The sequence below is a fragment of the Spermophilus citellus genome (assembly GCF_964194105.1).
Source record: "Spermophilus citellus genome assembly, chromosome: 16".
In the NCBI taxonomy this organism is placed as follows: domain Eukaryota; kingdom Metazoa; phylum Chordata; class Mammalia; order Rodentia; family Sciuridae; genus Spermophilus; species Spermophilus citellus.
In genome coordinates this window covers 61,003,249-61,027,490 of record NC_138196.1, presented here as the reverse complement: position 1 = coordinate 61,027,490, position 24,242 = coordinate 61,003,249, and the positions used below count along the sequence as shown (strand labels likewise).

At 34.3% G+C, this 24,242-nt stretch overlaps 1 protein-coding gene across 2 annotated transcripts in view; it reads right to left on the bottom strand.

The window, feature by feature from the left end:
• Positions 1-24,242, bottom strand: part of GLRA3 (glycine receptor alpha 3) — a gene marked incomplete at both ends in the record, with an annotated part of 168,968 nt that overhangs the window by 67,016 nt on the left and 77,710 nt on the right. For both annotated transcript variants that reach the window (XM_081269727.1, XM_081269726.1), the window contains one exon: positions 1,376-1,599. In XM_081269727.1, the coding sequence (XP_081125853.1) occupies positions 1,376-1,599 (224 nt within the window). The remainder of the gene's footprint in view (positions 1-1,375; positions 1,600-24,242) is intronic.

Here is a 24,242-nt window from a genome sequence, read left to right as displayed (position 1 = left end):
CTGATGAAAAGTGTCAGTTTGCTGTAGAGTGATGTCACCCTGTCACTCTTTCGAAACAATATATTATTAAAAGGAAATATGTTCATATGAAATAGGAAAATTGGAAAAGTAGCCATAATGAGATGAAGAGATTAAAAGCAGAGAGAATAAAACATTATCAATAACACCACGTTGCGGCAAAAAAGGCTTTCACAATCACTAAGCTACTAAGATTAAATTTGCATTCTTATTACTTTATCTTATACTTTTACTTGGCAAAAATAGGAACATCCTTGATATTGGGTAAATAAAGTCCTAATCACATATTCCCATTCCTGATGAAAAGCTAACAAAAGTGTAAATAAGAGAGGTAAAATATAAGGAGTTAATTTTAAGCCTAGATTCTAAATATTAAACCTATCTTGATAACTTTTAAAACATGTTATTGGTGGCATAAATATTGAAACAGTTGCCTATTGCTAAAGTAGATCATATTCTCTCTCTTAAGAAAGATGACATCAAGTCTGTTCCTGGCTTGCTTTTTATAATTGAATTAAGTAAACAAATAGCTGTAGATTTCCACAATAATGATTTTAGAAAATATTTTAAAAATAGTGCAAATTATCAAGTAATATAAGCAGCTAATTTAGTTATTTACTGAATTCATACCTATTTGGTATTCTATGAACTGCCAAAGTTGAATGAGTTCTAGAATCCAACTTTCAAGAAATTTTATGACTAATTATCATTATATTTTGGTATGGCTTTATATGGCTTTCTAGCAATGTATAACGAATACCTAAAATATAAATAAGATTTTTTCTAGGGATGATGATAAACATTTTGTTCATTATTCATTTTTACGTACTATAGTAATTTTTTTCTTTCCTGATTTCTTTAAATTTTGTCAACAGATTACCACTTTGCAACATGTTAGGATGAAAATTGGACAATGAGGGTTAATATGCAAAAGAATGACCAGAGAAATTCCAGGGTATCGAAAAATGCACACACCTAAAATAAATAATCCCAGAGAATCCAGCCTAAACATTTCTTTGCGTGTAAATATTTAATGGAGGTAGAATACATTTAATCACATTGTATGACTCAGCTACCTTTCAGTTCACCTGTAAGACTCCTGGCAAACTCATTGATGTTAAGAATTACAAATGTCAGTTCTTAAAAAAATGAATTTCCAAGAAGTACTCATATAATTACTGGATCTTTGACATGGATTTGTTGTTGTTCATCAAACACTTTCGAAAAAGTTATATTAGAAGAACTCAAGTGGAACAGTGGTGAGCTACTCAAAAATTTAAATATTGTCACTAGAAATTAAGAAAAACCTCACAGTACTCCATTTTACTGAAAGTAGGAATTTAAGTCTATGACTCACCTTATCGAGTAAAGAACATTTCCATTTTTGAAAATTCTTAGCAATTTGTTGTCTGTTGTGACTTCATGAAAATTGGCACCCTTTTCATTGGCAAAGAACAAATCAGGCTTCCAAATGGAGTCCAACATGGATGGGTCGAGGTCTAAAGAATCATCAGGATATTCACTGTATGCAAGACGAGGATCGTTCCATTTTTGACGAAGAAAGATATTCACTCTGTAATCCTGAGGGATGTGTGGTGGGGGAGAGAGAAAGAGAAAGACACCCTTCTTTAAAAAGTTTAGAAAAATCCATTGCATCAGTGTGGGTTCATCAGTGCTAACAAATTTACCACTCAGGTGGAGCATGTAGATATTGGAAGAGGCTGTGCATTTGTGGAGTCAGAGAGTTTATGGAGATGTCTGTATTTTTTTCTGATTTTTACTAGAACCTAAAACTTCTCTAAAAAATAAAGTCTTTTTTTTTTTTTTAAAAAGTTTAGAATTGAATTGTATGTGCTGTTCTTTGGGCTTCTCTAAATTATAACAGAAGCCACTGACATTCTTTGGGGCTTTCCATGTGCTACAGTACTCATTTTTTACAACTAAAAGAGTAATCCTGCTTCTGACCTTTTGCCCATTTCTTTGGTGACCTGTGTACCTGTAAGGAAGGATGACAGAACACTCTAGTTCATCATGTTTACCTTTTGCTGTTCCATTCATATTTTACTCTCCTGGTTTATAAGAATGAAATATTGGATTGCTCTTAGACACTTGGATAAAATATTTTCACAAATGCATTTATTTTTTTTGAGTCATTTCTTTTAGTAGGTATCCAACAGCATCCAGACTATGGTACATTTAATGATATTTGCTTGAAAGCTATCTGGTTTACAAAAATGACCATACATACTTCTTTACAATGAAGACACATTTTCTCATGTTTAATATAACACGTTCTATGCATGTAAGTAATTTGAGGAAAAAGGTGACTTTTGAATAATAAAAGAATAACAAAGGTTAATTGCCAATGATCCTTTAAGATAATTTGGCTAATGAGATTTTCCAATTATACCTTTCACAGAAAACTTTTTTTTTTGTTTTGTTTTTGGGGATTAGTTTATTTCACTCAGCATGATAATCTCCAGTTCCATCTGTTTACCAGCAAATGCCATAATTTCATTCTTATTTATGGCTGTGTAATATTCCACTGTGTATATATACCACATTTTCTTTATCCGTTCATCTGTTGTAGAGCACCTAGTTGGTTCCCTATTTTAGCTTTTGTGAATTGAGCTGCCTATAAACATTGATGTGGCTGTGTCACTATAGTATGCTGATTTTATGTTCTTTGGGTATAAACCGAGGAGTGGGATAACTGAGTCAAATGTTGGTTCCATTACAAGTTTTCCAGGGATTCTCCATACTGCTTTCCATATTGGCTGCACCAATCTGCAGCCCACCAGCAATGTATGAGTGTGCCTTTTCCCCCCACATCCTTGCCAGGCAATGTTTTTGATCTGGCTTCCTCATGTTCAAGTTAACCTTCCTCTTTCCAAATGAAGCTATGGCATGTTGGGCAATGCCTCTACTACGTACTTATAGTTGGCCCACAGACAGCCACAAACATCGACTGGGTAACCCTGAAAGATAACCTAGAGCAGGGACCTCAGCTAACATTCTATAAATTAGGAAAGGGAAACTCAGGACAGAGTGAATTTCCTGAAGTTATACAGCTCAGGGGAGGAAGGAACTCCAAAGCTGCATCCCAGCCTCCAAGTTCAATGCTCTTTCCACTGCATTACACACCTGCAGGGAAGACCCAGGAGAGCTGCTTCACCTCTACTACCCATGCAGCAGGGAGTGGAGACCCAGACAGCTGGGAAGGAACCGGTGAGTCAGGCTGGTCTGAGACTTGGTTGGATGAAATGTGGGTCATCTGAAGATGGCTGCCATCACTGAGCAGGGGTAGGGGCAGCTCAGAGCCTGGGGACACCCTGGGGTCTGCTGTTGGGAGGGTTGCAGCCTGTGAGAACTCTGAGAGGACAGTGGTAACCTCCCCAGCGAAAGTCCCCCTCCAAGGGGAGCAGAGAGAGGTCTGGCAGAGGGCTTGGAGGTCCTAAATTGCTTGGCTCCTTCCAGAAATACTCGCTGAGCACTTTCAGGCCAGATGCTGTGGGTACAGGCTGATAAGATCTCCACCTCCTCAGAACACAGATTCTTCTAATTTCTTGCCTGAGTTGAAGCAGCACGGGGCCCTCACCAGAAGCAAGCATATGTTGAAGCCATGCTTTTGCACCTCCAGGGCCATCCATCCAAAATAAAATTTTCTTTATAAATGACCCAATCTCAAATGTTCTTGCTCACGGCTCGGCTGAGGCTCCCGCTACTCCTCTCGATTTTAGACCCAGGCGCCGCCCGGCGGTCCCGGCGCAGAGCCGCCGCAGCTGCTACCACCAGCGCCGACGCCGCGCGGGTCCAGAGCTGCAGCGCGGCGGTTTGCAGCAAGCGGTGTGAGGCTCAGTCCCCGGCACCTTGGGCTCGGTCTGCGGCGCGGTGGGTGCCTGCAGCAGCCGCCCTGCCGCGTCCCCAGCCCGGGGCCAGCACGCACTGGATCTGGGAGTCACAGAAAACTTTTAAAGGAAAAGAGTCAATGATTTCAGTCAAATTCCTGGTTATAACTTCTGGACTAATGTATAAAGTGAGAAAGTGACAGCTGGGCATATATGTATTATTTGTGCATATGCAGTATATGAAAATAAATATCAATATAGTTTTATAAATGTAATTTTGTCCTTAGATTTTTGAAATAAGCAAGTAAATAAGAGACTTCATTATAATTGTGATTAAAGCAAATATTTAAGAAAGCTTCGTTTTCTTGAAAAATAGTGAGGCTGGATATATATAAAGAAACCTGAAAACCAATTTTTATCTATTTTCTTATTTCTTAAACACCAAATTATAGGTTATCAAAACCATAGTAACCAAGCAATCACAAAGGATTCTTCCACAATATCAGACCAGGCAGATTGATTATCTTATAGGTTAATCAAATTCAGTCTATACTAAATGTTGCAAATCTCTATATTCCCTTGATCAGTGTTTGTGCACTGAGACCACTATCCACTAACTGCCACTAAAGCTACATACTAGAAAAGATCTTCCTGTGCTTACTAAGTGCCCGATGTATTTTCCAAAGTAATTATGGAGCAGAGTTTTGTCTTGTCTTGTGACTCTGCCTGATTGACCATTTCAAAAAGGAATACAAACACCACTAAATTTTTGGCAATTTGTAGCAGCATCAATAGGAAACTAATACATGTCTTTTTTAGTTGATTTGCATATATTATCATTGTCAATTTTTAAAGATGTTTCTAACAATAGATTTTTAAAAGAGTAATTAGACACGGAAGAACATTTAAGAAAAAAATCACAATTCATAGTCAATAGGAAAAATAACTCTGATTTCTTCCTCTTTTAAGGAGTCCTAATCAAAGATCCTTGGTAACTTAAAAATGATTAGAAAATAACTTATCTTTGCCAAAGAAATAGCAACAAAGTTCTGACTCCCTAATATCTTACTGCTTCAGTTTTATAAGATTTTCCATTTCTGAAGCACTGCACAACATGGGCCCCTCTGTATCACAAAGAACAGAACAATAATACTCAATGGTGAGATAATTGCTTCAAACATTATCTCTATAATATCCCCCATGTTGCTGTACCATCTGCTCTGGATAACTGCCACAGGGTGGGTGGTCGTCTGGGGCCACTGGTTTTGAAATAATGGCCCATTGGGAAAATGCCTTTCAATTCTCAGTTTCTAAGTCAACAGGGAACAATGCTATTTTATAAGAACTATTTGTACGCACATAAAGGTTATTCTAGATTTCCCTCTGACTTCTTCATTATTTATATGTTTATTCTCTTTTGAAAGGGCAGAATGATTTTTAAAATTAAAAAAAATAAAAAATCTAATTATATAACAATCCCAGAAACATAAAAGTAGAAAGTATTGGTTAGAGCATAAAGCAAGTTGAATAAGTGAAATAATACTCTTTATATTTTCATTCAGTAACCTCTGCATAAATTTAAAATTGAAAAATAAAAGTAGTAAAGAGTGAAGAACATAGCCCAATCCTTGCATTCCAGTGTTAAGAATTTGTAAAAGTGTAAATGTAGTCCTTGGGCATATTTTCCAGAACTTTAAAGGATGGATAATAGCACTAAGAATTTATTTTGAATATATGTAACATACGATTTTTAATATCAGATTTTGCCAATACAAACACATTATGCAAACCAAGTTTCTTGTTTTTCAAGTGTTTTCAATCTAAAGATACCTAGATTTATAGCTATATACATGCATATTATTAAAATATTGGTGTAATGTTCACATTTCTCTCTACACCTTTAGTGTTCTGTTGATACATCAGCTTTTTATTGGGTGTAAAGAAAAGGTTTAGTAAAAATGAACAAAGGAATAGATCTGGTGGCAAGGGATTTTTATTGGATTTGTTTTTCCATTTGTCCTCAGTAGGAAAATTTAATGTGGAAATAAAATTATTCTAATACTTATTTTGAGTATTTCCATGTTGTTCTCAACACTGCAGCTTGCTATTGATTTTTAATATTAACTAGTATTGAAATTTTCAGAAATTTGAACCACCATTTTCCTTTGGAAATTTTAATTCATGAGGGTTTATGTGATACATATATCATTTATTAAGAAATATTAAAAGTTGAAAATTAAAAAGAAAAATATTTTGGAAAAGTTTTGTCCATGACAAAATTGATTTGGGAATGATGTTTTTTCTTCTTGAGCAATTCAGATAATTTTTTAACTAGCTGTTGATTTTGGAGATTAGCCAGGAAGCTGTAGGAAGGCTGCACTGTAAAGCTGTAGAGAAACTAACTTTTTTGGAAATTATTATTGAATGTTTCAACTTCATTTAGGAACATGCTTGAGAATAAAAGGTGTGCTGCTTCTGCACAAATTATAGTGACCACTTTAAAAAACCCAGTTCACTGTTAATTACCTACAAATAGTCTACTAAAACCGTAATTAAAAGGAAAATGTAATAAGTTTCTAGCATCTTGGACGGATAGTACTACTTATTTTAATGCTAATATATTTACATATACTTGAGATTGTGCATAGCTATTTAAAGGCATTTAAATATATGGTACCATCACAGGAAATAGATAAATTTTCATTTTTATTTTTCATCCAAATACTTGTCAACCTGTAAGTTTTATCTTCTCTTTGAGTCTATAAAACTTGAAGAGTTTAATATTTTATTGAATGTAAATTCTAGAGCACATTTAGCACAATCTTGATGCTAAAACTTTTAGGAATTGTTGGGGATGCAAATCAAGTCAAGATGGCACCTGGCACTTTGCCAGGAGGAGTAGTTTGTGAAGCAATGCCAGCAAGCCATTAAGATGATGAGGATTCCTTTTTGGCTGTTTGCTGTATCTGGATGATGCTAATTAAGTTAAGCTGTGTGTAATTAGTTAAGTATATATACCTCTGCTGTCCAGGCAGAGAAGCGGCTCCTGCTATCTCCAGTGCCCGCTACTTTGAGTTGTCACTCAGTTCCTGCTGAGTTCACTCGAAATAAAGTAGTTCCCACTTCAACCTTCAAATTGCTTGTCACCTCCAGGTTATTTGCCCAGCCAGACTGCGGCAAGAAATACTTATGATTGTTGTATTTCTACATTATAGTTTTGTTTTGGCCTGTTTCTGAATCTGATATATTTTTTCTTTGTAAAATTAGCTTGCTATTGCTTGAATACTTACATGACAGGAATTTTTTTTTTTTTAACTGATGAGAACACAGAGAGTAAATTAAGTGGTTTTCTCAATGCTGTTGTACAAGGGCAAGGAAAAAAAAAACTGAGATCACCCTAATTTTCATTCAGGCCCAGAGCTCTCAAAGTAACTCAGCATGATGTACAAAATTTACTGCTTACTGTAAGTGCTATTATCATCGCAAAAGCAAGATTTCTTTTATGGTGGCAGATTATTTTCTTCCAGCTTTCCCCCAGCTAAATACCACTGAGTTACTTCTTTGACATCATGTAGAAAGAGCCTAATAGAATCCTGCAAAAATCTATTAACATAGAACATATGAAATTTAATATAATGTATTTTTAGTCATTAGAGTTTTGGGATGGTTGGTTATGTAGCAGTAACTGAAATAGAATTAGGTAACTGGAGATGGGTGCTTCTATAAGAAAATGAGCCATTGACCTTGGAACCAGGCATGAGGTAGCAGCTTGCAAAGCTTTGAGGAAATTGTTATGAAGGCTAAAGGGATAAAGGACAAAATTCTTATTAGATGCGAAAATATTTTACCCTTGTGTTGTGAGAGCAACACATTGCCAGTGCTGTCATTTAGTAATGTGGAAAATGGAAAGATGACACTAATAATTGCTGTATTTGAATAAGGAGATTTCCAGGTAAAATCTTGAAAACTCCACTTCATTTTTTTTATAGGTTCTATGTTATAATCTCAAGGGTATGGCTCTGACTCCCTTGTTTATATTTCAGAAAGATCAAAAAGATGCATCATTAATGTTCTCAACTACATTTAAATATTTCTAAGAATCTTTTAAAATGGTTTTTTAATTAGTTCATTATGTATGTACATAAAGGTGAAATTCACTGATATATTCATTTATGTACATAGGAAAGTTTGATCAGATTCATTCCACAGTTTCTTACTTTTCTCATCCTACCTCCCTCTCACTTAATCCCTTTCCTCTATGCCACTTATGTCTCTTCTATTTGCATAGACCCCCCCCCCCTTCCTTCTCTCCTTTCGTTCTACCATCTTTCTGTCCTCCCTTATTTTGGGCTAACTTCTGCATATTAAGGAAAACATTTAACCCTTGGCCACTTGGGTCCAGCTTATTTCACTTAGCATGATGTTCTCCAGTTCTATCCATTTATTGGCAAATGCCATAAGTTCATTCTTTTTTATGACTGAGTAAATTCCTTTGTGTATATGTACCACATTTTATTTATCCATTTATCTGTTGACAGGCACCGACTTTGTCTCCATAGCTTGCCTATTGTGAATTGTATTGCTATAAACATTGATCAAAATCTGGGAACTCTAAAAATACCTGAATTCTAAAATGTGGAAATCACAACCTTGAAAGATTAAAATCCCATGTATTGAAATCCTACAAGCTGGAATTCCCATTGGCAAGGGAAATGGCTTTAGAAGAAGGGAGGAAAACTGACTTCTGGGGGGGAAGTCATTTTAGTTTGTAGGTGTAATAATTGCATCATGTTAGGTGGAACAGATACTATGAAACCTAATAAAGTATTATTTGGGAGTGTCTCTGAGGGTGTTTCCAGAGATTAGTGTATAAAGTCTAGTGGACTAGGAAGGGAAAGAGCAAAGCCAAGTAGACAATGAATATGGGAGTTAAGAGTAAAGCTCAGTGGTAGGGCACAAGCTTAGCATGCTCAGGGTTTCATCTCCAGCACCAAAAGATAAAAAAAGAAAAAGAAAAAGAAAAAGAATGTATTCTCTAAGGGGAATCATGCTCTAAAAGAAAAAAAAAAACAACAACATCTCTTCATTTCAGTGTAAGACTTCAGAATAATAATTAATGATCTTAAAAATCAGGTAGCTCTTTTGAAGTATCTTAGTGTGATTGACCATAGTTTTTTCCTGTAATGAAATATATTTGTTGAATTTTATTTTTTTAAATTTTCCACTATTATAAATTCTCAGCATTATTTTTTATAATTCTACTGTGCCATGTAATTCATCTGTGTATCATTTTCCATAATGGAGGTATAAATTATGTACAGATTTTTAGAGAGTTCAAATTCATTTTATGCATTTAAAAAAAATTCGACTCTGCAAAAGTGCATCAACATGATATTGACTCTGTTGAAAATGTTGATATATTGTCAGTAAATAGAGACATTCTTTTTTAACATCTACATGTCATAGAAAATTTATTAAGATATTGGATCTTTGAGTAACTACAGTTACTAATTGTAGTGATCTCCATTTATACATTCACTTTTTGATTTGGACCTACCTAATTTTCTCTATCTCTCTTCCCCCCACTTCTCCCTCATCCCCCCCCCTCCTCTCTCTCTCTCTCTCTCTCTCTCTCTCTCTCTCTCTTTTTCTCCCAGGGACACTCTACCACCGAGTTACATTCCCTGTCCTTTTAATTTTTTTCTTTTGAGACAGGATCTTGCTGAGTTGCTAAGAGTCTCAGTAAGTTCCTGAGGCTGGCCTAGAATTTGAAATCCTCCTGCCTCAGACTTCCAAATCCCTGAGATTACAGGTGTGCATCACTGTGCCTGACTTTGATCTATTTCTTTATGAGTACAGTTCATCTGCTCATAACTGTTGTGTCTATGTGATTGTTAGTGTACCTAAGTGTATATGCATGCAAAAATACATTCATCACATACTGCCTTTTTATTGTGTAAAGTTACCTATAAAATATATTTTTTTATATTTCTCAAATAAGTTCTTTTTAAAAAAAATGTATAAAAATGTCTTTCAAATTATTCCCCTATTTTTCAATGGGAACATCCATTGCAATGATTACTATTCTGTTGTACATTTGAATATTGATTGTGTGTGACTGGGATAGAAAGTTTGCTCTTGAATACAAGGTCTTTGATCAAGAAGAAGCATAGTCAAGGTCTGTGCCTTGGGGATGTCCTTTGTACTTGGACCTGATTTAGTTGATAAGATATGTCTAGACTTTGAGACAACTCCATAATTAGACAAGAAAATTGTAGTATTCATGAAAAGGTGAGTATATTTTGCATGTTGGAAAAATATAAATAATATTTCACTTAGGGGGAAGATTGTGTCAAGATTAAAGATGGCCTCTGTGGAGTGTAGTGGCTGGAATCCTGGTCTCTGATTCCATTATAGTTGTCTTTACTCTGGGAGCTGCCTGTACAAAGTGCAGGTCATGATACTCTAGTTGCCTTGGTAATGATGTTGATGAGTGGCTACATGAGAAGGCCCCTGGCTCTAGTAGTCAGAACCTGGGATTTAGACCTCAGCTTTAAAAGGAGGGATTGGGGGGAGTAGAAAATTCTAGGCATAACAAGATGACTTCATGTCTCAGAAGTTTGGTTGCATCCTTCAGACTTCCTGCTTTGCTAACACTTTCTCACAAATAACCTTATGATGATAAAACCTTATAATAAGCTTGCTGTGCTAGCTCTGGGTTAGTCAAACCTCATCAGGGCTTAATTACCCACATAGTTCCAGATTTTATTCTATGTGTGTTTGTCTGATTTTTCTTCATCCCCTCATAGACAGATTTATTTAGCTCTGAATAAATTGTCACATTGGACATGATGGGCCTCTGGATCATAAGAATTTTGAAAAGTTTCATTCTGTTTCTTGAAATACTTGGAGACAAGCTGATTGTCATTTAAGATGTTAGATACCTCTATTAGTAGTTATACTGGAAGAGCTCTAGTCAAGAGCTCTAGTCAAGAGTCTCTTCTGGGTTCATTTCCAGTCATCCTCCTCACAGTACCACATATTTGAGTTAAACAACTTTGAACATTTTGGACAAGCAGATTCTTCAGCTGAATAAAACTGGAAAATTTATGTCAATAACTAGTAGAGCAAAAAAGTCCCCTAACCAATTTCTGAGTTCCTGATCCATGTACATATCAGACCTAAAAAATGATAGTTCTTTAAAGCCATTATACTAATGTATTTGAATTTGTTTTCAAATTCAGGTAGAATTCATATATACAGTTATACCAAATACGTAGGGTATACAACCGCTTCCATGCAAATTATACATATAGAGTTCTCACCCACAAATATCCCCTGTGTTTTCCTTTGTAATGAAATCATCTTTACACTTATCCCCTCAAAGCCAGTGATCTATTCTTCATGTCCATCTCAAATGTCTTTCTTCAAACTCATTGTGGTTTTAGTTAGTAATTTGCTAATGTTGTATAAATAGAATCATAGTAGTTAACTTTTTGACTTTGACTTTTCTTACTTAGCTTTAAATTATTATGTATATCAGCTTATTCCTCTTAATTGCTAAGTAGTATTGCAGTGTATAGGCATGCCACAGTGTTTATTAACCCATTGGTGAACTTCTGGCATTTGTCTAGTATTTTGTGATTATAGATAATGCCACTGTACATATTTGTGTTCAAATATTTATGTGAACATAAGCTTTTATTTTTCTTAAGTAATACCTAGGACTGGGATGAACAGGTCATATTAAATTTATATTTACATTTAGAAGAAAATATGAGGCTGTTAACTAGAATGACTAAATAATTTGCACTCCCACCAACAATATAGAAAAGAACAATTTCCCTATATTCTTACCAATATTTGGTATTGTCAGCCTTTTTAAAATTTTAATTTAAGCTTTATTAATATGTGTGTAGTGGTAACTCATTGTGGTTTTGGTTAGTAATTTGCTAATGGTGAATGATGTTGAACAGCTTTTGTGTTTATTTGTGACTTGGATATCTGCTTAATGAAATGTTTGACTCATCTGCTCATTAAAAACAGTTTTGTTTTAAACTGTTATATGCTCAGAGTTTTTAATACATTCTGGATACATATCTTTTGCAAGATATGAGATTGTTAAATATTTTTTCACCCATATATCTTGTCTTTCACAGAATAAACATTTTTAATTATGACAGAGTTTGCTTTATTCTCTATTTTTATATCATGTTTTTGGTGTTGAAAATTCTTTGCTTAACACAAGCTCAAATATTTTTCTTCTATATTTTTGTTGTCCTATAATGTCTTCAAAATTTTAGGTTTCATATTTAGGTGTGTGGTTCATTATGAGCTCACTTTTGTTTGAAACACTTTGAAACAAGGTGATTTTCATGTAAGATGTTAGATACCTAACATGAATGTATGTATTAAGATTTATTTATTTATAATTTTTTTGTATTTATGAAAAACTATTCCAACAATAGTTATTGAAGAGTTTAGAATTATATTTTATTATGGTGTTCTTATGGGTTCTAAGATGAATGGATCTAAAACTGCAGAAGTAAAAGATTATTTGTTCATATCTGCATTTTGTTTAACTTTGAATCTAAAAACATAAGTTTCTTCTTCTCAGATATATACAGAATGATTGGCATCAGCTGGAAATTCCCTAGAATAGTTTTTGATAGAGCAGTGATTCAAGAAAACAAACAATAATGAATGGCTCCAAACAAAGTATGACAAAATATAATATATCTCAACAATTTTGTTTTTTAAAGGAAAAATTGAAAGAAAATAGTATTTAAAAATTTTAAGATTTTTTAAGAAGCTGACAAGCTAAACTTGAATAAATGGTTTATTATATTCATGCATATTGACTAGGTGCTTACCTAATTCATTTGATGCTAAAATAGTGTATTGTTCACTGTTTTAATAAGCTATTTCAGGAAATCTGATTTGAAGGGTAAAAACATTAAAGCTAGTTTTAAGTATTGAATTTTTCAAAATGAATTAAGTTTTATAACATTCCACAGTAAGAGAAGTACTAAAAATTGTCAAGGGCAAACAATTTAGCTCTAATAAGTAATAAGAAACAAAAGCTCTGGAAAGGAAAGAAGATTACAAAAGCATATTGCATTTTGAATCAAATAGCAACTAGACTTTTATAGGTCCAGACACAGCTAAATTCATGAAAAAATTAAGAAAGAAAAATATATATTTCTCCTTTGTTTCAGATGTTTGCTTTTTTCTTTTTGTATTGAGAGTAAAAGGAAGGCCAATGGAAATTCATACTTGCAATGTGAATCATTTGTAAGTTTTAAAGTATCATAATTCCAGCAAATTAATTACAGCTCTTGAAGCATGTCTCATGGCATTTCATCTACTTTTCAAGAAAGACATGTTTTACTCAAAATAAATAAATTGCTGTGAATCTCTCTCTCTTTTTTGTTTATTTTTTGGTACTGGGGATTGAACCCAGAGCACTTAACTACTGATGTACTTACCTAGTCCTTTTTTATATTTTATTTAGAGACAGTGTCTTCCTGAAGTGCTCGGAGCCTCACTAAGTTGCTGAGGCTGGCTTTGAACTTTCGATCGATCCTCCTGCCTCAGCTTCCTGAGCTTCTGGGATTACAGGTGTGTTCCACTATGCCTAGCTTTTCTTGAGATAACCCTGGTTGTGTGTGTGTGTGTGTGTGTGTGTGTTGTATTTTATTCTTTTTTATCTTCATTTTTATTTGTTCTTTTTATTACACATGACAGCAGAATCTATTTTGATATATTTATACAAGCATGAAATATATCTTATTCTAATTAGGATCCCAGTCTTGTGGATGTACATGATGTTGAGATTCACTGTGGTGTATTTATATATGTGTATAGTGTACCCTAGTTCTTGATAAATGCAATCTTTCCCAAGGAGCAAGGTAAAAAAGGAACAGAAGCAAGATAAAACATGACATTCTTGAAAAAGTAAAAGTTCATAGAGTATGTCTAGAATGCTGAGTGAGTTAGGAGATGAGATGGGATAAAAAAAACAATCTTCACTGTTTTTTTAATAAAACGTAATACCTTTATTTTGTTTATTTTTGTTTATGTGGTGCTGAAGATTGAACCCAGTACCTTATACATGCAAGGCAAGCACTTTACCACTGAGCTACAACCCCAGCCCCCGGTCTGAATTATAGTAGGCTCTTGTAAGCCACAGGAATATGAATTTTGCTTCAAGAGTAAATAATTGAGAACCGATGAGAAAGCCAAAAAATTACGCAATCTTATTTTACTATTAGATCCTTGTGGATTCAGTCGACCAGTAGCTGAGTTAGATTACAGTGAGAGGTGGTCTGCAGAGTAGTTAAATTCACAGATATGAGAAGTATTGGGAATTTGGAGCAGTTTTGTGATTCGTTACATATTAGTTATTGGGACAGGAAGAAAAAGGTCTTTAGTTTTCTGGATGACTCAGTGAGATAGAAAATGGGTACATAAGTGGATTTCAATATAGTAAGATTTAGGAATTTGTGTAATTGAAGAAGATTAGCCGTTCAAATATTTTTTAAAAAAAACATTAATTGTAATATTGTGACAGGGTACAGTTATTTTCAACATCATAGCATGCACATATGCCATCGTAAATACTTTTATCCAAGATTATTTATGTTTGTTCTTTAATTCCCCATTCTTTTCATTTGGAGGCACTTGAACCAGAATTATTGACTAAAAAATTACTAGTGTATACAGATGCCTTAAAACCAAGAGAGAAAATAAAGTTACTCAGAAAGCAAATACTGAGATGGTGCCTCTGATTGAACCAAAAATTACCAGCATTCAAGAAATAGAAGATTACAAATACACTTAGGAAATTGTGGTCATAGAGTTAGAAAAGAAGGGAAGAGTTGGACCAGAAAAGCCAAAGCAAGAGAATTTTCAAGAAAAGCAATAGTGACAAATGCTTCAAAGAGTTCAATAAAGTTAATGACTAAGCAGTTCATTGTGGTTATTGCATACTTTGGGAATAGCAGCTTTAGTGAAGTAATCACTAAGAAGCCAGTTGAAAAGAGTATTACTCCTTATTATTATAAGGAACTGAAGAACAGGATAATGCACAACCATTTGAAGTATTTTGGTTATGAAAGGTAGTAGAGAAATATGAGGACAGCTAGAAGTGGCCTTGTTGTTTAGGGAAAGCTTTAGTTTTTGGATGACAATTAGAAAAGTGAAATGTTTAAGGGAAAGGATACACACACAAAAAAAGGAGACTTGAGAATATATTGAAGTGGTCCTAGAGTATAAAGGACTTCAAGAATTGATCTAGAAAAAATGGGAACTAATTGTATATAAAAGGAGGGAGGAATTCCTTAATATATTTGCAGAAATGTTGTAGATACAGGTTAGTTAGAGGTTTGATGATGGGTAGCTAGAAGGTGTTCCTGTATGCTGGTATCTATTTTTTCTTTAAAGACAGAAAAATGAGAGGAAATGTTTGGAAGTTTGATGATAGTTGTGGACTTCAAGAAAAAATTGGCACTCAAACTTCATATGATCTGTCTTGTGTCTACTTGTACTGGAGAGACTAGAAAGAAAGAAAAATAATAAAATTAGGGGTCTTGATATTTTTCTGTTTTACCAGTCAGGTGCACTTCTGAGGGCTTGTGGCAAAGCCCATATATGGTAATTCTGAGTTTTTTATTTCAAGTGGAGTTAGAGGTTATGGTAGCATTGTGTTTTTCTGTAGTAGTGTTAAATGGAGTTTCCATTACCAGTTATTAGTTTCTTGCTTGTGGAATGAATAACTGTAGATTACTTAGTTGGATTTGTGGCTCAGTTGCTGTGATGATCTCCTAATTCCTGGATTTCGACAGGTAGTATGTTCCTAGAGCCAGCTATTCCAGTAGCAGCTTCCTGATTTTTCATGTTCCTGAAACAGGCAGGAGTTTTCAGTTTTGCTTACAAGTCAAATAGTTCAAATAATCCTCTTCTAGATTTCCATTAGTTTTATAAACAATTCATTCCTAGAAGCAAATCCCTTTCCATGAGATGGTTTCTTTTTATAATCACTGAGCACTAATTGAAGCACTATATGTCACTGGAGGTAGTTGGGGGAATGGGAATTTAGGACTATTCTGTTGGCCTGTTTGAAGGTCATAAATATCTAAATCCATTAAAGATAGGATATTGGTAATGCACAGAAATTAGAGATAGAATTAATTGAATTTTTACCCATTGTTATCTGAAATAAAGTGTATGATTTTGAAAACCAGAGCTGAAAGCCCTAGCAAATAATAATGTCATAGGCATGAGTGATTCAAAGACTGACAGGCTTCTTTCTTCTGATTGTACTAGTGAACTTAAAGAAAAAACTCTGAGCAGAAATTTGAGTTTTTAAATTAAGCATTGTCAGAAAACTAGAGATTTTGCATGACTCTCTTGCAACTGTTCTTGTCTCCTACATCTTTATGGGTGAGATAGTGTTGTGTCTTTTTTTTAAATTAACTTTTTAAATTTATATATGACAGCAGAATGCATTTTAATTTTAATACACATATAGGGCACAATTTTTCATATCTCTAGTTGTTGTGTCTTTTTAAAAAGCACTTGATTTTCATCACAGTGTAAGCTGGAGATAATACCACTGAAACTAGCTCCCAAATTTCAATGGCAGTCATAGTTGCCAGGTAATGATACAATTTAGCAGCACTTAAGCATAAGGAAAAATAGTCATAGTTATCATAATTAGAACTGAATTGAAATGATATTCAGAACATGTGGATCATGGTGATCTTTAATCGACGATGGTCGATCATGGGTTTAATAGACTTGAAATATATGGGCAGCACATTAAGAAAGATCCTATCTGTTCTCAGTAATCAAATTAAAACTAGGGCTGGCAAATAAAAGACCCATGGGCATCTCTGGGCTGGAATTTTTATCAGTAGTTAGATTGATACTCTAATTCTTGGGAATGTTTTCAGATAGAACAGTGTCCCATGAAAAATCTCCGCCCCCAGCAATTCATGTAGGACACAGTTTCTTAGCAACGTTTACCTTCTACTAGTTTTCCCAGAAAAAAAGAGAACTTCATTATCCCTCTTTCTTTTCGTAAATTTACCTTTATATAACATTCCTGTGGCTCAGCCATGATGGTAATGTTATACGCATGATGTATATTTCACAAAGATTTGTTGCTACTGGAGCAGACTTGAAGAGTGAATTCAATGAGAAATATTTTGAGAACAGTTTTACTGAATAGTGAAAGATAGGTTTCAGTAATGGTTATGAATACAATAAAAACAAACATCATCACAGAAATAGAAAAGAAACAAATCTATACCTTGTGTCAGAATAAAAAATAAATCTGAAACAAATCTGAATATAGGTATGTATGAAGGTACACATAAAATGCTTGAAAAATAATGTCTGAAAGAATAAATTCATGCAGTATATATATATATATATATATATATTACAAGAATATAGTTTGTGCTTAAGCCCATCTGTATTAATAATTTTGCAAATAGCCAGAGGCATAAAAGTGTTTTCCTTTACTCAGAATACTTGGTGTTTCTGCTCCATTATGTAACAGTATTACTACATCATGTGCAACCTAGCAGTGAGCACAGAAATATTAGCTCTGGGCAAGTGTACTCATGAGTAACCCTGAAACACATACTTGAGAGCAAGCAACCTCAAGGAGGACAGTATTGTTCCCAAGGGAGCAAAAAATAGATTTTTGGAGGATGAAAACAATCTTGCTCTTTTATGTATAATTCAAAAATATATAAAGTATGTGAATAAACAGTTTATCTGAAGTGTTAAGATTTCATTGAGAGGGCAATTAAGGAAAAAGATGTATAAAAAGCCTCCTTAGGGAGGTATAATGAAAACAAAAAGTGGTTGAGAAACAGTGCCTTAGGGGAAATTTAGAGAGAAAGGGATGTAAGAGCATATTCATTTTTTTTATTGGTTGTTCACAAAATTACAAAGCTCTTGACATATCATATTTCAAACATTAGAATCAAGTGGGTTATGAACTCCCATTTTTACCCCAAATACAGATTGCAGAATCACATCGGTTACACATCCACATTTTTACATACTGCCATATTAGTGACTGTTGTATTCTGCTACCTTTCCTATCCTCTACTATCCCCCCTCCCCTCCCCTCCCATCTTCTCTCTGTACCTCATCTACTGTATACATCGATGTTCATAGCAGCACAATTCACAATAGCAAGACTGTGGAACCAACCTGGATGCCCTTCAATAGATGAATGGATAAAAAAAATGTGGCATCTATACACAATGGAGTATTACTCTGCATTAAAAAATGACAAAATCATAGAGTTTGGAGGGAAATGGATGGCATTAGAGCAGATTATGCTAAGTTAAGCCAGCCAGTCCCTAAAAAACAAATGCCAAATGTCTTCTTTGATATAAGGAGAGTAACTAAGAACAGAGTAAGGACGAAGAGCATGAGAAGAATATTAACATTAAACAGGGATAAGAGGTGGGAGGGAAAGCGAGAGGGAAGGGAAATTGCATGGAAATGGAAGGAGACCCTCATGGTTATACAAAATTACATACAAGAGGAAGTGAGGGGAAAGGGAAAAATAATACAAGGGGGAGAAATGAATTACAGTAGAGGGGTAGAGAGAGAAGAGGGGAGGGGAGGGGAAGGGGGATAGTAGAGGATAGGAAAGGCAGCAGAATACAACAGACACTAGTATGGCAATATGTAAATCAATGGAAGTGTAACTGATGTGATTCTGCAATCTGTATAAGGGGTAAAAATGGGAGTTCATAACCCAGTTGAATCAAAATGTGAAATATGATATGTCAAGAACTGTGTAATGTTTTGAACAACCAACAATAAAAAAAGAAAAAAGCATATTCATTTCTTTTCATGCTTGCTGTCAACTTTTGATTGGTCATCTTAATCTTAAAGTGCATTGATGATAACTAGCAATTATCTTTAGAGCTGGCTTCAGTATGATAGGGTGTAAAATGTATTTAGAATTAATCTTTTGGCCTTTTTTTAGTAGATGCTTCTTAGGACATGAATTTAAAGCATATAAGAAAGATATATTAGATCATTGCAAGAATCTGTGAACAGAAACAAGAGGACCTGATATGTATAAGAAATGATCAGATACAAGAGAGAAAAGAGAAAGCACAATCTAAAGCAAAGCAAACAAAATTAATTATGCCAAAAAGGGGTTCAATACACCTAATCAGCCCAGAGAGGAAGCTGTCTGTCTATTAATTACCTCTGGTAGACACTTTACTATCAGGCTAGAGTGGGGGTGGGAATTGGTGTGTGTGTGAGAGAGAGAAAGAGAGAGGGAATTGGTGTGTGTGTGTGTGTGTGTGTGTGTGTGTGTGTGTTGAGAGGGGGCGGTGGAGGGGAGAAAGAAAGAATGTTCTAAAGGCCTGGAAAACTTTATTTTTTTATTTTTTTTATTTTTTTTATTGTTGGTCATTCAAAACATTACATAGTTCTTAATATATCATATTTCACAGTTTGATTCAAGTGAGTTATGAACTCCCATTTTTACCCCGTATACCAATTGCTGTATCACATCAGTTACACTTCCATTGATTTACATATTGCCATTCTAGTGACTGATGTATTCTGCTGTCTATCCTATTCTCTACTATCCCCCTTCCCCTCCCCTCCCCTCCCCTCCCTTTTTCTCTCTCTACCCCCTCTACTGTAAATCATTTATTTTTCTCTTACCCCTCCTTTCCTCTTATATGTAATTATGTATAACCCTGAGGATCACCTTCCAATTCCATGCAATTTCCCTTCTCTCTCCCTTTCCCTCCCACCTATCATCCCTGTTTAATGTTAATCTTCTTCTCAAGCTCTTCGTCCAGGATATAAAATCAACACGCATAAATCAAATGCATTCCTGTATATCAGCGACAAATCCTCTGAAACGGAAATGAGGACAACTACTCCATTCACAATATCCCCCCAAAAAATAAAATACTTGGGAATCAACCTAACAAAAGAGGTGAAAGACCTATACAATGAAAACTACAGAACCCTAAAGAGAGATATAGAAGAAGACCTCAGAAGATGGAAAAATATACCCTGTTCATGGATAGGCAGAACTAACATCATCAAAATGGTGATATTACCAAAAGTTCTCTATAAGTTCAATGCTATGCCAATCAAAATCCCAACAGCATTTCTTTTAGAAATAGATAAAACAATCATGAAATTCATATGGAATAATAAAAGACCCAGAATAGCAAAAACAATGCTAAGCAGGAAATGTGAATCAGGCGGTATAGCGATACCAGACTTCAAACTATACTACAGAGCAATAGTAACAAAAACAGCATGGTACTGGTACCAAAACAGGCGGGTGGACCGATGGTACAGAATAGAGGACACAGTAACCAATCCACAAAACTACAACTATCTTATATTTGATAAAGGGACTAAAAGCAAGCAATGGAGGAAGGATAGCATCTTCAACAAATGGTGCTGGGAAAACTGGAAATCCATTTGCATCAAAATGAAACTGAATCCCTTTCTCTCACCATGCACAAAAGTTAACTCAAAATGGATCAAGGAGCTTGATATTAAATCAGAGACATGGCATCTGATAGAAGAAAAAGTTGGCTATGATCTACATACTGTGGGGTCGGGCTCCAAATTCCTCAATAGGACACCCATAGCGCAAGAGTTAACAACTAGAATCAACAAATGGGACTTACTCAAACTAAAAAGTTTTTTCTCAGCAAAAGAAACAATAAGAGAGATAAACAGGGAGCCTACATCCTGGGAACAAATCTTTACTCCACACACTTCAGATAGAGCCCTAATATCCAGAGTATACAAAGAACTCAAAAAATTAGACAATAAGATAACAAATAACCCAATCAACAAATGGGCCAAGGACCTGAACAGACACTTCTCAGAGGAGGACATACAATCAATCAACAAGTACATGAAAAAATGTTCACCATCGCTAGCAGTCAGAGAAATGCAAATCAAAACCACCCTAAGATACCATCTCACTCCAGTAAGATTGGCAGCCATTATGAAGTCCAACAACAACAAGTGCTGGAGAGGATGCGGGGAAAAGGGTACACTTGTTCATTGTTGGTGGGACTGCAAATTGGTGCAGCCAATTTGGAAAGCAGTATGGAGATTTCTTGGAAAGCTGGGAATGGAACCACCATTTGACCCAGCTATTCCCCTTCTCGGTCTATTCCCTAAAGACCTAATAAGAGCATGCTACAGGGACACTGCTACATCGATGTTCATAGCAGCACAATTCACGATAGCAAGATTGTGGAACCAACCTAGATGCCCTTCAATAGATGAATGGATAAAAAAATGTGGCATTTATACACAATGGAGTATTACTCTGCATTAAGAAATGACAAAATCATAGAATTTGGAGGGAAATGGATGGCATTAGAGCAGATTATGCTAAGGGAAGCTAGCCAATCCTTTAAAAACAAATGCCAAATGTCTTCTTTGATATAAGGGGAGTAACCATGGAAAACTTAATAGAGAAACAAACCCTTTTAAATATCTTCCTTAATTTAAGAGGAAAAATAATAATTTATTAACCTTTACAGATAAAGTGTATGGGTTTTGCAGATGAAGGTTTGTCAGTACTTAACTGTGAATATTTGTAGTTTATCTGTTTAATGTTGAGCTACAGTATAAGCCTGCTTTTGTTAATTAAACTTCTTAATAAAACTTTGTAGCAGGGTTATTTGTCTTATACTTTAGCTAGTTTCTGGATTGTTGGCAATATTCCAGGAAACTACTTAGAAAATGGTGAAGATTATATTAATACACTGGTGCTAGTAAATTAATGTTTCTTCGTGTTCTCCATAGAAAAAATAGTTTATGTTTCTAAGCTCCCTTGATAGAATTGAGAAAAAAAAAATGAATTTCCATTTGTTTTGAAACCACATTTCCAAGTACTATATTCATTTTTGAGAGGGGTATGTGTGCATGCATGTGTAATTGTCCAGTAGAAATTTTTTATTTTATATTGGCTTCCTAAGTAACAAGGACTGTTTAACTCTTGCCTACATTTGTTCTCTTTGATAGGGCACAATTTTCATGGTCCCAGACCTTTGTCATTTGGCCTTATTTGAGCCCTTCTGAAGCAAAGTTAGTTGGATTGTTGGTTTGTAGATAGTGGACAGGTAGTTTCATCATAGCAACTGAAAAGTGCTATCAAATTGGGCTACAGAGCTTCAGTATTAACTTTAATATATTCATCTGTCAGAGATTCAGCATAGTAGCTGAAGAGCAATTTGCAATTTAAATTACTTGCCAAGTACTTAACATTAATTGACATGCTAAATCCATGACAAAGTAACAAATTATGACCACTGCCCGTCATTTTAGAGAATACAATTCTCAATCTTACTGCCTATTTTATCTTTAGAGGTCAAATTGACATTTTGCAGTATATTCTTCAAGGCAATCAAATACTTAGAAAAAGGTGCATGATGATAAATAACCATGAAGGTAAGCATCACTGCTATGAACTGTTCAAAAAAAATCTGATCATTTGGGAGAGGTTCTGATTAGTGAAATTGATCAAAGTGTGTTGTGTGCATATATGAATATACTACAATAAAAACCATTATTTTATATAACTACTATATACCAATAAAAAAGAAAAAATATTTTGGAAAATTAAAAAAAAAAGAATATGATCAATTCCGTTATATTAGGTGGTCAACACAATATGCTTAATTGATCTGATAACGAAACATACACATAGTCTTCCTCTAGAGTCCACATCTGGATAACACTAACTTTCCTTTATAAATTAAGAACAGAGAGAAGAATTAAATAAAGTGACATGTATCTTTGCCATTACATTTAATTCTAAAATCTTAATCATTTTTACTTCAGGCCAAATATTTCAAATGCATAAACACAATGCAATTAACTTTTAATCTACTTATCTAAAGGAAACTACAAGGATATATGGTTCAATAAGAGGCTCCACAGAGATATATGTCTGAAAACTCCATCCTATGCATACATTTTTGTTCTGTTGTCATTTGCATGTGTTTCTCTTTGGCATTTCCCCCATATTCCCCCATAGAATTGGGAATATGCCTTTTTATATTGTGTTTGTTTAACACTATTGTAGCATAACTAAACAATTGTTTTCTCTGTTATAGTCTTTACAAGAAATTTTTCCTTTGAGAATAGGATCTGCAGATATTCCCTTTTTGAAACAAGGTGGTTATAAGAATGGTCTTGTGGATGAATACAGAAAGCAGAGATTTATTCACATTCTGATGGGGTCACTGAGGTGTGTAACATTCATGCATACCTATTTTCCTGCAACTATCCACAGAAATAATCCCATTTCTGATTGATGCTTTTAAATGATGGTTCAGAGCACATTCCTGATGTCAGTCACTGGTTACTCATGCATGGAATTAAAAAATCTTCCAGACCAAAGCTATTGCTATAGTTGGTTTGGCTTTATCTATTTTTTTTAAAGAAAATTAAGACAGGATGAGATGTTAACAAATATAATGTTAATATTAAAAGGCTATCAGGATGCCTTCAAGTTATTCCAAAAAGAAGCAGAATAAATTTAAATCTATAAATATGAATGACAGAGGCAGAGTCACTGAATACTATTAGGGCATTCATGAAAAGTAAATGTACCTTTATAAGAACTTGACTCATTAGCAATAGATACAAAGTGCTAAGGACTCAATTTTAGGAACAATTAGAAAATGACAGAAAAAAAATAGACTTTCCTTTGAATTATACATGTTTCCTTCCAATTGTTATAAAAATTACTGTAAAAATTAGCTAATTCCTGAAATCATCACACCTTAATATTTTATATTTTTAAAAATTATTCTTGGATCACCATAAATACTATCTAAATAGGAGCTCTAATTTATTATAGCAAATGCTCCATGGAAAATTTTAGCTTTGTTTTTGAAATTACCTACCAACACAGGTAGAAAAAGCAAACCCTTTTTGAATGAATATTATAAGATTACATGGAAATATTTGAATAAAAACCCAAATTCTTTGGATAATATTAGCCAATATTAACTTGATTTTACAAATAACTACTTAACCAATATTTTAGAAATTTTAGAACTGATTTAAGAGACACTTGAGGAGTCAAGAACAGCAGAAACAGATCAAATTAAATGCAGTAAAAATTAATAAACCTGACACTCATTTGTGCTAAGAACATAATAATAAAGCTATTTTATTTTTGGAAAATTTTTTTGTTAGCTGGAATATATAAAGATATTCAACAACATATATTTAAGAGTTACTCCCTGATGGACATTATGCAAATTGTGAATCACATAGTAATGAACATACCAGAGAATAGTACCTTATGGAGCATGTAAT